At 49.1% G+C, this 16267-nt stretch overlaps 1 protein-coding gene across 1 annotated transcript; it reads left to right on the plus strand.

Annotated features, from left to right (window-relative positions):
* The first annotated feature begins 7110 nt into the window (after positions 1 to 7110).
* On the plus strand, positions 7111 to 12169 carry GHRL (ghrelin and obestatin prepropeptide). Its single transcript, XM_019732694.2, has 5 exons — positions 7111 to 7209; positions 7747 to 7882; positions 8100 to 8213; positions 11179 to 11287; positions 12046 to 12169. The coding sequence occupies exons 2-5, from the start codon at positions 7775 to 7777 to the stop codon at positions 12063 to 12065; spliced, it is 351 nt and encodes a 116-aa protein (XP_019588253.1). The 5' UTR covers positions 7111 to 7209; positions 7747 to 7774; the 3' UTR covers positions 12066 to 12169.
* The last annotated feature ends 4098 nt before the right edge of the window (positions 12170 to 16267 follow it).

Raw genomic sequence — 16267 nt, forward strand, 5'->3', positions numbered from 1 at the left:
AAGATTGAAAGGACAACAGCTTGACTTGGAAAAAAGGCCTGGAAGTACACACTGTTCCCAAATAAAGTCCTGTTCCACTTCCCCCAATAAAAAAATCTTTAAAAGAACAAAATAAAATAAAAAAATAAAGGTGAGGGGCGGCCAGTTAGCTCAGTTGGTTAGAGTGTGGTGCTCTTAACAAAGTCGCCGGTTTGAGCCCCACATGTGCCACTGTGAGCTGTGCCCTCCACAACTAGATTGAAACAACTACTTGGCGCTGATGGGTCCTAGAAAAACACACTTAAATAAAAATAAAGGTGAGAGCGTGGCATCAGCATGATGGCAGAGAACCCCTTTGAATCTCCCTGTAAATTTACTACCAGTCAGACTTCTGTAGCCCAACAAAAGTTCCACTGCTCAACAAACACACTAGGACATCTGAGAGGTGCACACATCAATAAATCTGAGGATGGACGTATTGCAACACATAGGGGCAGCAGTACAGGGGGATACAGGGACAGTGCCCGAGCTTCCACGGCTGAGTCCCCAACCCCAGCAAATACAGTAGCAATGGAGGAATTAGGATGTGGCCGCCGTACCACAGCTGGCAGAGGGTACGAGCAGCAGCAGTACCCCAGCATCTGGCTCCCTTCCCCGAGTGCAGCCAGAACCCAACAGCAGCAGCAGAGATGCTCCTACGGCCTCCCGCAGTGCCAGCAGCCATAGGGAGCCAGGTAGCAGCAATGCAGGCGTGCAAACCTGCCTCCCCCTCACCTGCCATATTCCTCCACATGGTGGTGGTGCCCTGAGACCCAGGCAACATGCACCAAGTGAAGGAACCCACCACACTAGAAGGTGACTCCTGGGACTACAGTGACCCCCACCCACCCAACCACAACCCTGGAGGTGCAAGTAATGCAGGTAAGACAAAACGAAAACTTGTATTATAGCCTCATTGACTGGAAAACAAAAACCTATAAATATCAATTTGCTGAATCGTTAAAATGCTACCTGAAGAGATTTCAAATGTGCCAGCAAAGGAACAATCCCTCAATACCCTGAACAACCAATGTAACATGGTAACAGAAAAAAAATGACAAGTCTCCAGAATGCAAACTCGATAAAGTCCTGGAAGATCGTGATCTAAAGGATAGAGAATTCAAAATAGCAGTCGTGAAGAAACTGAACAACCGAGAAAACTCAGAAAGGCAGTTCAATGAGATTAGGAATAAACTTAACAGAAAGTACTAAAGAGATTGAAACTATAAGAAAGAACTAGACAAATTTAAGAGCTGAAGAACTCAATAAGTGAGATGAAAAATGCATTAGAAAGTATTGGGAGTAGAGCAGACCACATGGAAGAGAGAATTAGCAAGCCTATTCAAAATAATAACTAATGTGAACTTCCCAAATGTAGGGAAAGAAGTACAAAAAGCTAATGATACACCTAATTATCTCAATGCAAAGTGACCTCCAAGACACATTATATTAAAACTGGCAAAAGTTAATAATAAAGAATTCTCAAGGAAGCCAGGAGGAAAAAACAGTAACCTACAAAGGAAACCCCATCAGGTTACCAGACTTATCAGCCAGGAGAGAGTGGAATGATACAGTCAAAATACTAAAAGATAGAAACCATCAGCCTAGAGTAATGTATCCCACAAAATTATCTTTCAGATATGAAGGAGAAATAAAGGCTTTTCCAGACACACAAAGCTGAGGGAATTGACCACCACAGACCTGCATTATAAAAAATGTTGAAAGCCTTTCTACCTGAAACAAAAAAGCAAAGTACACAAAATTTTGAGTAAGGTCATGGACACACAGAAGCAGAAGACTACAACTCTATTTCAGAATAGGGTGTTAAACAGTTAAATATGACAAAGTTTAAACGGGAAAAAGTATTAAAAATAGCTATACCTATTTCAATTTGGTGATGAACGCACAACATAAAAAAGGATTATTTTATCTATGAGACATTTTATACAAACCTCATGGTAACAAAAAAAATCCAGAGGTGAAACACAAAACATTAAAAAAGATAAAACCATCATAGAAAACAACCAAACAAAAACAGCAGATAGAAACACAAAGGAAAAGAAATGGAGATACAGAGCAATCAGTAAACAACACACAAAATGGCAGTCATATATCCTCATGTATCAGTAATCACCCTAAATGTGAATGTACTGAATTCATCAATCGAAAGGCACAGAGTAGCTGGATGGATAAAAAAACAAGACCCAACTAAATGCTGCCATTAGGAGACCGGTCTCAACTTCAAAGATACACATAAGCTCAAACTTGGGGGGAGGGGTGGGAAACGGGGGTGGGTGGGTGGCAGGAATATGTATTTCTAATCTCTGTGCACTGAAGAGGCCTAGAAGCAGTAACAGTAGTAGTTAGCACCCACATGTGGTCTTGAACTACTTCATTAAAAGAAACAAGATTTCTTAGAAAAATGGTTGATTTCAGGCCAGAGGCAGGAAGGACACGCACAAGATGAGTCCAGGATTTCTTATTGGGACAGAAAAAGAAGCAATTAAAAACCACAAGGCTGTGTCAAAAAGCACACAAGGATCAACTCATCAAATATGGAAGCATTGAAAAGAATGAGATTATAATTGGTTGAAACATTTTAAAAACTCCGTGAGTTAATGATAGGAATAAAGCTTTGGAGGTTGACAGGACATCAACCTTATTGTGTAACTTAGTAAACAAATGGGAAAAAAATCATGTACTTATCTTGCCTTTCCTGTACAAATTATGTATCAAGGTAATAAAATAATTGCTGGGAAAAAAATGCTAATGTAGAAAGGAGCAATAGAATTTTTAAGAATCACCATTTGTAATCCCGAATAATTAACGGATATAAGTCCATTAAGTGAGAGTTAATGGGGAACTTTAAAATGAATGGGATCGTATAACAACACTTGAACCAACAGATAAATCTTATTCTTAAAACTTCAGTAAAAGTGGAGCCAGACACTGTCTGCCCTGTAAGGGGATTCAATAGTAAGTACACAAATCAGCAATGAAGTATTCGTGTGCAAAGGTGAAAGTTGAATCCTAACAAAACGACATGTCGAGGTGTAACTACAGCTGACAGAAAGCAGTGGCGAGAGAGGAACGATACCACAGGTAGTGACCAGCTAAGTCCCGAAGGTGGAATCACTTGTACAGGACAAATCACTTTCTTTTTTTCTTTTTTATTTTCTTCTTTTTTTAATAAATGACTTGGGTGAAAGAGCAGCAGGTACGGGAGTTTTTAAGTTTTAAGTTTTTAATGCTGAAATTACATGATTGCTGGGATTTCCTTTTACTATTATTCCCCCAAAAGAAACACTGTACGGGCACTAAATAGATGAAGCAAGAGTTAATAAGTGTTGAAGGTCATAGTAGATGCTTGGAGACCCATTATCATTACTCTTTTTCTTAATGTTTGAACTTTTCCAAAATAAGTTCAAATATATATGGAGAGAGAGTTTATCTTCCAAATGTCCAAATCTTCTGCTGGAAGCAAGCATTATTTTGTAATCAGAACGGAATTGCCTGAGATACTTGTTAAAATAGATTCTGGGGCCCCACTGCAGACCTACTGGATGAGAACCAGAAGACGAGGCACAAAATAATCTGCGTTCTTATAACAAGCTTCCGGGGGCGGGTCAGCATCGGTCTGCACCCAGCACCTGGCACTGAAGGCCTCACGCTGAGATCACATGGCTCTTAGTGGCCCCTGCCCTGCCTGTAGCTGTGAGAAGTGTCGGCACAGTGGTGGGGTGGGCGTCGAGCTCGCAGGTGCTGCGGGATGCGTTCACAGTAAGGAACAGGATACAGGGAAAGGGAAGTACGCCCGGAGATGGTAGCACGGGGAGCAGTGGGGACTGGTGTTTAAAGCTGAGGGAAGAAGGTGTTGGAGAGAAAGCCTCTTCTCTAGGAAAGAGACAAATGGCTGGGACTGCAGCCCCAGGATGGCAGGACAGGGAAGCCCCAGTGGGAGAGGTTTGGTTTGGACAGCAGGAGGGATGTAAGAGAGCATGGCTAAGATCACGGAAGTTTTAAGGGTGACACCCATGATGATCTAGAATTGTGGTCCAGTGCAGTAGCCATGAGCCACGTGCAGCCACTGGGCACTTGAAATGTGGCTGGTCTGAATGGGCGTGAGCTGTACAAATAAGACACACCAGACTTTGAAGATTTAGTAAAAAAACCAGTGTCAAGTACCTCAATCATATTTATGTTGATTACATGTTGAACTGACAATATTTTGGATGTACCAAAGTGTGTTATTAAAACTTATTTCACCTGTTCCTTTTTTTCATTTTTTAATGTGGCTCCCAGGAAATTTAAAATTACATATGAGGCTCCTATTTGAGGCTGACATGATATTCCTATTGAACAACGCTGACCTAGAAGTTATGGAAGCCAGAACTAGGAGAAAAAAGAAACCCCACCAAAGTCCTATCTCAAAAAATAAAACCTCTTCCTACAACCCCAGAATCTGCCTCATTGACAGAGGTTTAGCCAAATTGATGAAAAAAATAAACAAATGCTTGCCAAGCCAACTATTAATAGTTATCAGTACAAATGAAATTGTGGTGGAAAGTATATAAAGAGAATCAAACACCATTTAGACACAGCAATTAATTAATGATGGTGAGTGTTTCTCCTCCACTCATTAAGGCCGGCCCTCAAGGCCCTGCCGTGGGAGGAAATCACCAACCAGCAAGCAATCCAGAGGACGCAAGCGTGCCACGCACCTACTACGTTCTGAGGAGGATACAGACGGAGGTGCTGGCCGTGGTTTACCCACACTTGGCAGGAATGAGGACAGTGAGCCAGGGACGTCAGTCCTTTCCCAGTCACACGGTCTTCCTCCAGGCTCTTGGTCCAGATTTGCATACTCCCCACCCCCCTACCCCCATCTGTCCCCATTCCAGTGTGAGTGGGCAGTGAGGTACTTTTTGGGTGCTACCTCCCATCTCCCTCAGTGGTTCTGCCATCGTCAGATCGCCCCTCCTCCCCCAAGCAGCCTTGGCTCTGTGGTATGTGGTCAGGATGGTTTCCCTCAGGCAGGCCACCTCTCTGTTCCCCAGCGGTAGATAACACAGCGAGTGTGGGTGTTTGCTCGCTGGGGCTGTTATCTAAGATCAACACTGGCAGCTCCTGCCTCCAGAAGCCTCCCGAGTCAGGATTAAGCAGAGGCTTCATGTCTCAGTAGGGACCTGGTCACCATAGTTGGGGTTTGGGGGAGCCTTTTGGCGGGGGAGGTGGTCTCTGAAAAAACTGCAGGTCTTCTCTGAGGTCTCAGATTTCTCCTCACCCTTCTCCACCCTTCTGGCCCCGGAGCTAAGAGATCTGACTAAGTTCAGGTGACCGACATGGTGAAGGGCTCCTGGTGACATGCTTACACTGCTGGGAGTCCACACTGGCAGCGCTGGTGATGTCTTTCAGCAGGGGGTACTTAGTCCCCCAAATTCTACTGAGGGGCTGTCCAGCCCCTCCTGGGCTTCACTGTCCCTAGAGTCTCTACAAGGGTCCAGTGGCCCCTGAAGTCAAACTGCAAGTTGGTGGTCATCTGACATTCAGCTGTTCTACTGTCTGAAGACCCTCCTACCTGGTTCCCTGTCCGTCCCATCCTGCTTGGAGCAGTGACCTTCCTGAATGCCACGGTCACTGTGGAAGCAAGACCCTGCATCCGAGAGAGCACTGGACTGGGAGTCAGGAACTGGGTGGGACTGAGTCAGGACTGGGTCAGGAACTGAGTCAGGAACTGGGTGGGATCCCCTACCACCACTGACGGCTGTGCAGCTGGGAAAGGGTGGTCTATGTAGAGCATTCATTTTCTCTTCCAGTGAAATTAAAGGTTCAGCACCCTGGGTCTTTCTTTCCAGCTCTGCCATTATTCTGTCACTCCTCTGTTCAAGAAGCTTCAGTGGCCTCCCTCCTGCAAATAAAGCCCGAACTCCCTGCGCTAGCACCTTGCAAGGCAGTGCACGGCCTGACCCCGAGCCACCTGCCAGGCCTTGCCTCCCACCGCTGCCACCATCCTCCAAGCCACCCAACCTTCTCACCGTTGCCCCAAACACACTGTTTGTTCGCTCTGCTCAGGCCACTCTGACAGCAATGCCCTCCCTTCAAAGCCCTGCGCCATTTCTACCATCTGCCTGAAGTTGGGTTCTCCACTGAAATGCTAGAACTTCTGTGTGGACAACTGACTTAGCCCTTAGGAGTCACTGCCTGGGCATCCAATTAGATGAAGCACCCCAGGCAGATAAGGAGCCCCTCATCATGTTCATTAACTCTTCATCTGAGAACTTGGGACTGAAGCCCTATGGACCTGGTACAAAAATCCTTGTCACCTGCATATACTTTATAGGTTATAAAGGATTTTCACACCCATCACCTCATTTAGTTCTCAAAGCCACTCTGAGGGGCAGGCCTGATGCAAGGACTGGTGGTCTGCCTAAGGCCAATCAGTTTAGTAGTTACCTGAGCTAGGACTAGGTCACAGCTCTTCTGCCTCCAGGTCCAAACTGTTCCCTTTCAGCACCTGCTGCGGGGAGGGGAGGCAAGCCCACATGTTAAGAAATACCCAGCCAAGCATAGTGGTCATGTGTCACCCAGAAGGAAGGACTCACGTTTGGCCACTGATTGAACGATCCGACACCTGCTCCCTGGAGGACAGTTAGCTTGTGCTGCCACCCATCCCAGCAGTTTCTCATCTGTAAAATGGGATTTCCCTCATTGGGGAGGTATGAGAATTACATGAACCGGGCTCCCCACATGCTCCAGACGTTTGTAGCATCAGTCACAGAACAGCAAGTGTGGGGACAGAACAAGCTCTTGGAGATCTAGTGACAATAGCCTCATTCTATCAAGGGAGGAAGGGGGTTCAGAAAGGGGAGTAAGCCAAAGTCACGGAGCAGCAAAGCCAGCCAGGACCCCCCAGCCACTCCCTTCCCTCCCACCTAAACCAGGACAGGGCCCACTTGGGGACAGCTGGAGCAGATGGGCCGCCACAGGCCAACCTAGCAATGTCTCAGGGCATCTGACCTCCGCTGTTGATTTTTACCCAGAGGACATGAGCATTTTTAGTTTCCAAGGAATATAAATTGGTCTCCGGAAGCTAGGCTACCCTGAGATAAGGTTGCTGGTTTAAAACAAACACAGGGCTTCCTATATAAGGACCAGACAGCCACCAAGCGCCACCTCCAGCAGGAATTCCAGGTAGGCACCCTCTGTGTGGGGCCGGGGGGAGGTCTGCTTACGGGTTTAACTCACTGTGACCGCTGGCCATTCACAGCCCCATCTGAACAAAGGGGAGGTTGCACAACGTGGGGTAGCCTGGCTGCTCAGACAGCTGGACTCAGGAGCCGCCCCGATTCCCCCAGGTCTCCTGGGGACCTTGCTGGTTCAGCTCCATCATCCCTGTTAGACACTTGGTACAAGTCCCTTGGGGGCTGGGACCAACAACATGGGGAGTCCCACTCACAAGAGTTCTGCTCCGAAGGAGCAGTTGTGGAAGAGAGCTCACCTACCCTTCAGTTCGCTCCTACCTTGGCGGGGCAGGGGGGGGGGGTAGAGGGAGCCCCTCTGGCAGGGGTGGGAAGAGCTTCTCTATTCAGCAATCGCCATCCCAGGTCAAAGTGCTTCGCCCTGTCTGCTAGGCTCCTGCCTGCGTTCTGGGACATGGGGAGGGGAGGGGAGGAGAGGGGAAGGCAGGGGAAGGGAAAGCATGTTGCTTGAAGACCCTTTCTCCTCCAGGCCCATCTGTCCCCACCCAGCTGAGGCCATGCCCTCCCTGGGGACCATCTGCTGCCTCCTGCTCGTCAGCGTGCTCTGGGTGGACTTGGCCATGGCAGGCTCCAGCTTCCTGAGCCCCGAACATCAGAAAGCGCAGGTGAGACACCTCCCCACAAAGCCCCACATTCCGACTGGGGTATCTCTCGCCAACCCTGCCACATAGCAGCTGGCCTGGGCAGCGGCTCAAACACCTGGGCTTCAGTCTTCTCCTAGAACACAGGAGAACTCTGGGTCTGATCATAGGCCCACACTTCTGCTTCTGGAAGGACATGGGTGCTTAGGGCCCTAAAGAGAACACCTCCTGTCTCCAACAGAGAAAGGAGTCCAAGAAGCCACCAGCCAAACTGCAGCCCCGAGAGCTTGAAGGCTGGCTCCACCCAGAAGATGGAAGTCTGGTGGAAGGGGCAGAGGATGAGCTGGAAATCCGGGTTGGTTCCTCTGTAGTTTTACACTTTGTGGCAGTGGAGGGGATGACGGGGGACAGGGGGAGCTGGCTATGAACAGGGTCCACTTACCAGCTACTCAAGAAATGTAAAATAGCGCGAACATAGTTGACGTGGGCTCTGCACTGGGCTCTACAAGGTCTTTATCAAGAGGCAAACATCTAAGACAAGTAACTTTCCTACAACAGAAGGGGAGTGTACAAGGAGCTGAAAGCAAGAGAGGGCACGCCAGCAGACGCCAGGTGATTTCAAAGGGTGCAGCAAGTATGATGCCCAGAGGTAGACATCCAGGAAGATGGCTGGTTATAGACCAAAGGTGTTTCCCCGCAGAAGACGTCCGGTTGGCTCAGGGGCCTCCCAGACCTGACCTGGGGCTGGAGTGCACCAAGGCTGCGCCCTGAACAGGGAGGTACTGCTAGCCGGGCTCTGGCGGCCAGCACTCACCGGCGTCCATCTGTAGACGAGGACAGTCCAGTCAGGCTTGCTTTGGCTCTGACAAATTTTACATGGGACAAGAAAGTAGTTCAAAGTGGAGGACTAAGGGGCGGGGGAGGGAGGCGCTTTATAGGGTTATGTAGGTAGCCTTCCTGAGAGGCTGGCTGTGGTTCAGGAAACGGTTCTAACAGCATTTAGGTGGCCACAGACAGCTCCCTGCAGAGAAACCACAACTCCTGGGGTGGTTCCTAATAACGGTAATTACTGTACTGCTGTGTCCCATGATCTCATTTACAAACTGTTTCACCCTTATTACATATCGTATAATCGCTATAACCACCTGTCAAGTAAGGCTGATATGCTTGCCCTCATTTTATAGACAAGGAACAGAAGTTCAGACAAATGCATTCACTTGCCTGAGGTGCCACAGCAGGTGCGTGGCAGGAGTAGGACTCAAGCTCAGAGCTGACTCTGGTCCCCAAGGCCTCTTTTCCTCCGCCCTGGTCTGGCAGATGGACAGCAGCCAGGCAGTGCCCCCGCTTGTCTCCTCCGGCCAGAGAAAAGCAGCTCAAGTGGGTCCCGACCTGGCCTCCCTCTAACCATCCACCGCCTCTTCTCCCATCAAGGATGAACTCCCAACCCATGCTCCGACCCTCCCCAGAGCCCAGGATCCCCACCACTATGTGTAAGACCCCCCAACCCACCGCATTCCCACTCGATGGCCTGCAAATCCTTAAACTAAACCCAGGCAAGTTTCCTGGTGAGATTGCCAGCTCCAATTCAGAGCAGCTCTAAATTAGCCCCAATGGGGAAGGGGTTTCAGTGGCTGATGTCTCAAGGCAGGGCTGGGACAACTGAAGTTTCCAGTTGCCATGAAGGCTGGCGGTGGAAGGAATGACCCACACTGCCTCAACTAGAACCAGAAGTGTCTGGGAGACATTGGGGCTCAGAAGCTGGGTGGGGCCGCAGAGCTCTGGGTTGCTCCCCAAACCACTCCCGTCCTAGGGTTCCACTTCCCCCAAATGTTATCCTCCTGAAATCCAGTTTCAGCTGGAAGACTTTTGAAACCAACTCCTACCCACTCCCCTCCCCAATCCACCCACCCCTGATGGAGCAGATGAGCCAGAGGCCCAAGGAGCGTCAGGTCACCTGACGCTTATGTCCCAAGCAGTGGCCGCCATGCTGCCTCTCAGCTGCTCTGCGGCCGCCGCAGCCAACAGGGCCTGGGACTGGGATCCCAAAACATGTGTTTGGATGATCAGATCACCCACATTAGCCACAGGGGTGGAAGAAAATGAATCTTTACTGAAGGGAGGGAACAGGAGGGCTCAAATTCCTTTAAAAAAAAAAAATCATGTCATTCTCCACTCACTCCAGCTTCACAGTGGAGACGACAGGAGAAGGCAACTTTTTACAAAGGTACCAACAGCTATTTGCTGTTCTAATAACTCCTCTGGGCATGTTTGCACATCTGTAAAATAGGAATAGTGGTACCTGCCTGGGGGGCGGGGGGTGTACGAGGACAGGATACAATGCGGGGCAGACACAGCCCAGGCCTGACGCAGGGTGGGGCCCTCTGCTGGGCGCTGCTGCAGCCCAGGGAATAGAGGGTCCTGGCTGGTGGACCCCAAGTCCTGTCGGGCCTCAAACAAGTCACGTAACTTCTCTGGGCCTTGTTGCTTTATCTGTAAACGGGGATAACACCTCCTGTCTGGAGGGCAGGGGGCAGAAGGACCAAGATTCTTCCACTGACTCCTTCGGACATCACAGTGACCGACATGGCTTGGTCCTGCGGCAGCTACTGGATGAAGAGATGACGACAGTCTCTGCTCTCAAGGGAATAAACGATGATGTGGCTCCAGAGGTCTTTTTCCATTTCCCCAAAACCTTTAGGTCCAATAAATCATCTCATAGAATGCCAAGAAAGTAGGGGAAATGGGGCGCTCTCTCCTGGAAGGGAAGAAATGGAGGCAAAGAAAGGATTTGGCTTAGAGTATCTTTCTAGGAAGAGGTCAGCCTCCTACCTGACTTTCCACAAAACAAGGAAAGGCCTGTGCGTCTGAGGGAGACACCTGGGAAAGAAGAGGTGGGGGCAGCAGAGGGGTCAGAAACCATCACCCAGGCTAGTGCCATGCACACCCGGTACATCCTCGTCCCCCGTCTCCCTGCCAAGGCCAGAAATCCCCCTGTTGGCGATTGATTCACACTCGTGCCTTCTAAGATTGCAGGTGGAGGGCACTTGATCTAGGGGCCTCCACAGCTTTTATCAGCAATCTCCTTAGAGGTAAAGGAACAGAGTAAGTCTTGAAGATCGGTGGGGGTGTCGGGGAAGAACGGGCCTAGCAGGATATCCTAGCCCAGCTGCCCTTCAGGGGTGCCTGCTGGGCCCACGGGCCCTTCTCCGTCCCTGTCCACGATGAGACTTGGGAGCCCAGGGCCTTCTTTGGGATGGGGGTGTGCTTGGCTTGGGGTGGGAGGGTGGGAACTCTGACACTTCCTGGGTCCTTCCTCCTAGTTCAACGCCCCCTTTGATGTTGGAATCAAGCTGTCAGGGGCTCAGGACCACCAGCATGGCCAAGCCCTGGGGAAGTTTCTTCAGGACGTCCTCTGGGAAGAGGCCAATGGTAAGTCCTTGCCTGGGTCAGGGCAACTCAGTTTCCTCAGAGTCCCAAATGCGAGCCCTTCCATGGGCGACACAAGGGAAGTTTTCTCCCCCCAGCCCTGCGTCTCAAAGAGCTTCTAATCCCTCATTCCCAAAGGCCGGCCGGAGAGGGAGTGGCTCAGAGTGGGCTGAGCACTCTTTGTATTTGCAGAAGCACTATGTTCCAAGAACTAGCACATTAACTAGCTTTAGGGCCCCAGGGAACCCCAATCTCCTTAAGCATAAAATGGAGCTAACACCCTCTGTGAGAGTGTAAAATTACTTGGTTTAAAACACCTTTACTGTACTTTACTTCATGAACAAAAGGAATTAGTGTGACAGTTACATTCAGAATAGGCTCCACAGCCAGTTAAGCAGTCCTTTTGGTTTTGTTTGAATCCTCTTGCCTTGTAAAAAGATACCACCCAACTTTTTCCTGATTGAGATGCTTCCGAAGCTCCCTAGTCTGCAAAGTACACTCCTGTCCTCACCCACATGGCAGCACCACCACCCCGCCCACCGTCCGAGGCAGGAGAACAGCGCTCGGCTGTGATGCACATAAGACCAAGACTCAGAGCTTTTCGTTGACTTGCTCACGTCACACAGTCCACACTCCAAGGCCAGAGCTTCCCCCGCATTCCCACACACCCCCTCCAATGTCACCACTGTGGAAAAAAGTCATTTTGTGCGGCACTGGCCAGACACAGACGCAAAATTTTGACCTGGCCTCTTGCTTTTCAGAGGCCCCGGCAGACAAATGACCATCAAGACTGACAAGTGACATCCACAAGACCAGCTCAGCTTTGCTCTCCTCCCACCCTTAGAAGAGCTCATCTGGTTTTAGATTGCTTTCAAAACTCCCAGCTGAATAAATGTTCAAACTGTGTGCTGAATGTTCAAAATGGAAATTATTTCACCAGAGTAAAATATCACATTTCACTGAGAAAAAAAAAAATGTTGGTATGTGGAGGGTGGGAAGAGGAAAAACAGAGTATGTAGCAAGGCAGGTATGAATGCTTAGAGAAGCAAACTAGACTAACTCCTACAAGCAGATGGAGTGTTGGGGCATGTATGGCAGGAGACAGGGGGGGAATGAAGGGGTGGGCAGAGGGAGAGGAAGGGAAGACAGTTCCTTTAAGGATCAGATTCTTGAGTGCATCCACGTTGCATGGAGAGCTTATTATCGAGAACTGCACGGACCAAGAGCAGGTACATGATCAGAGCTAACGTCCACTGAATTAACATTCAAGACCAGAACAGGATGCTGGGAATGGCAAAGCATGAGTTTGAAGTCTCATTAAGTGGGGTGCTAACAACAGCTACTTGCCACTGCTGGGCAGGGCTGAAATAACTACTTCTCCTTCCTCCTCGTCCACTACTGAAGAGACCTGGTGAAGCAGATGCCGCCTCACTGTGGGCGAGGCTGGCCGTTGCCTTCATTACTTCACTGATACCAGGTAGGTGTCCCAAGACATGTCCACTCCAGCTCACAGCTGAAATGAGCCTTGCTCCTTCAGTTCCACTAGTTCTAGTGAAGACACCACTCTTCCTGGGAAGAATGTCACTTATTGTTTAGCATGAACATGTGAACTGATTATTGCGAGCTGGTGACGATGGATGGGTGAATCATTAAGGGCAAAAAACAAGGAGGCGCCAAAGAGAAGCACTGCCAACCTGCCTGGTCAGACATATGAACCCCTGTTAGAAATACATAGGCCACCCCTCTGTCGGGAGTGGGAGGAACAGCTACATTCTGGGAAACCCTCTATCACAGAGAGCTCTAGGAGCCGAGCATCTTCTTGAGTCAAATTCTGGCCACCTGGCACTCAAGGCACAGGCCTACAGGAACTATCCACTCGTGAGCCGCACTGAGACACAACTGCTCTACGTCATCGAGGAACTACAGTCTGTGGGACGTCACCGTCATCTGGAAACCTCAGAAATGCAGACTCTCAGGCCCCACCCCTGCCCTACTATGTCAGGATCTGCATTTTAACAAGTGGCTTGGAGACAACTGGATCCAGCTCAGGCAGCACAGCCACTGCAGCCGGCTCACTGCACCTGGCATACAACAGATGTCAACTGTCACGTGACAAAAAATTCAGACCTGGCCAGATGGGGCCCTCAACAAAATTGCAAACACATGAAAAAGGTGTCCTGTTTTTTCTCATTTACCTTCTTCCCATCACTCTAGTTCCAGCTGTCGTCAACTCCATGTCCTTCCCTTGGGCAGAACACGCACGCACGCACACACACACGCACATGCACACACGCACGCGCGCACACACATGCGCACGCACATGCACGCACACACACACTCTTCCTTTTCTCAGATGACTATAGACCCTGACTATATGACTACACAGTGACTTAGTTCAGAGTCCTTGCTTCCAAAAGCATCTGCCTCTAAGTCTCAGTAATGATCACAGAGGGAAACATGTTATCACCATTAAAGGAATTCACGGTATTAGAGAGAAAGGAAGTAGAACTGGAGAGAAAGGACCTTCCTCAGCCCGACAGCCCGCCCTCCCCCCAACCCCCTAGCACGGAGGCCTAGACCACACGCTGTCCTGGAGCATAACCACATCCCAGCTCTATCCCTTAGTAGGGGGGAACCCAGATCACCACTGACCATGCCTACAGCCCTTTCTCAATAGCTAGACAGGAAGATCCAAGGCTCAAGCATGATCCAAGCTGCCCAGGAAACCAGCTGCTGACCTGGGGGAGCAGCAGCCACGGGTGAGGCTCAGAGGACGACGCGTGCCAGGCCCTAGCAGGAATGCTGGTCACCTGATGCTTCTTCCCCCCAACAAAGACAGACTGACTCCTCTCTCAAAGGACACAAGCATTCTCTCCCACTTGCGTAGATCATTCATTCAAGCAACAGACGTTAAGCACCCACTCTGGACCAGGAATTCTCACCTGGGGCTGACGGCATGGTGTGGTGGAAAGCTATGGGCTTCAGACTCAGACACAAATTTGAATACCAGCTGCATGATCCAGACCAAAACACTGAATTTGTCAGGCTCCTCAAATGTAAAACACCTACCTCCCTGGGTAACTATGGAAACTGAACAGTTATCTCCCACGAGGATACCTGGCACATAGTAGGCATTCGATTCTAACAGCCATCATTTACTGCATCCCTGCCGTGCACCAGGCAGTGCTCTAAATGTGTATGTAATTAATGTAATTTCAGTTAATTCTCACAACAAGCCACTTAAAGAGGACTGAAGTGCAGAAAAATGAAGCAACTGCTCACATAGCCATGCCCTGTCCACTCACACCCAGAGCTGTGGTGCTCAAGTCCACGCTTTTCACAGTCCACTGCCTCCCAGTGTTACTTCCCTTGCCCGACTACTGCGCGTCCAGGGGATTCCTTGTTTGTTTTTTTATCTCCCTTCATAATACACTGGGTCAACGTGGGTTAGGGTGAGGACAATTTCAACAATGGGCAGAAATAAAACTTATCAAAGGAAATGAGACACACTTAAAATGCAGCATTTCAAACACGGTCCTGTGCCAGCCTAGTCCTCCATGCACCATTAAAGGCTACCACTACCTTAAGGTTCTCTGAATGGGGTGTACTGACCCCCGGGGTGAGCAAGAGACCCACTGGAGAAAAAAATTCTCCTAATGAAAAACTTTTATTTTGCGTTTTATGATATACCTAGCACATCAGTAAGTAGCACGTGTATTTAACTCATCATACACTTGATGTGTGCTCAGAAATTCTCTCGTGACAACGTGCAAACAGTGGAATGGAGACTCATGCTCAGCTACCTTCCTTAATCTGAATCCACTTCCAAACGTCACTGACAAATGAGCATTTACAGGGGTCACAGGGGCTGGCTGGCCACTGATCAATAGTTCTGCTGCTGCCGCCCTCTTTGTTTGACCGAGTTTGTCTAATGACTGGATATTTCAGTGGCCATTTGCCCTTATTTTATAAAAACGCGTGACACAAAAATGAAAGTACTGATAGCAAATGACTGCCACATTGCCCAAACTTCATACAGAAAAAAAAAATGTGAACACCAGAAAAGCCAAGAGCAGCAGATTTTCAGCCACAAACAGACCGTCACTGAGTGGATAGTCAACTGGGAAGGAACTGAGCCAAAGTGAAGAAAGGTGCTAAAAATGCAGTCAATGACTGTCTCAAAGACGAGGCACCAACAGATTTCAAAGTTGTTGGGCATTCTCGGAACAGAGCCTTCCTTCTCACAGGTGACTTTTAGCTTGCACACTGTGTTCAAGAATCCCTCAGCAGAAAATCAGAGGCCTGACTGCAAGCAGCGAAACAGTTCCCTCCGAAGTTTACCCAGAGGCCTCTGAGGAGTTCCAGGGACTCGGTTTTCCCTCCTCCTACTGCACTGCTCTGGGAAAAAAAGAAAAGAAGGTATCTATGTACTTTCCAAAGGCTAAGAAGCAGCAGTACATCTGAGTTCCCAGGCTGTAAAATGAAATTCAATGCTCAAAGGCAGCAGAATATTTAAGAAGCAGAACCATGTCTTATTTCCAGTGTAATTTTGCAGAGAGGCACGTGTATATTCAAGAATGTCTCCAGACCATTGGGACTCCCAGGTTATGAAACCAGCCAACAACTGACCCACTGTTCTCACTGAGAACTCTAAACAAATGTGGAGAGCACAGGAGATGGCTGAGGGTCCATCCTTTATTTTCAGAAATTCACGGCCAGAGGTGGGGTAATACAGAGGCATTCTGGCAGCACAGCAAAAACAATCAAGTCAGCCATCCAAAATAAAAAACCCGGCTAAGCAGCCTCATGCCCCCAGCACAGAAAGGATGATCCTACAAGCTAGAGCTAAAAGTCTGTAGCACCTTGCGCTTCACCTTGCAGGGGGACTGCACAGGCTCGGAGACGTCCATTTAGTCATCATTTTAACCCTCTAACGCAGGGCTAGCTGGTGTCCTGCGCAGGCAGTACTGACTTACAGGGCTT

The sequence above is a fragment of the Rhinolophus sinicus genome, linkage group LG10 (assembly GCF_036562045.2).
Source record: "Rhinolophus sinicus isolate RSC01 linkage group LG10, ASM3656204v1, whole genome shotgun sequence".
Lineage (NCBI taxonomy): Eukaryota > Metazoa > Chordata > Mammalia > Chiroptera > Rhinolophidae > Rhinolophus > Rhinolophus sinicus.

Coding starts and splice junctions, on each gene's coding strand:
- GHRL (XM_019732694.2), top strand. CDS start 7,775: ATGCCCTCCCTGGGGACCATCTGCTGCCTCCTGCTCGTCAGCGTGCTC. Junction 7,883..8,099: donor CCGAACATCAGAAAGCGCAG/GTGAGACACCTC, acceptor TGTCTCCAACAG/AGAAAGGAGTCCAAGAAGCC. Junction 11,288..12,045: donor CCTCTGGGAAGAGGCCAATG/GTAAGTCCTTGC, acceptor CTTGCTTTTCAG/AGGCCCCGGCAGACAAATGA.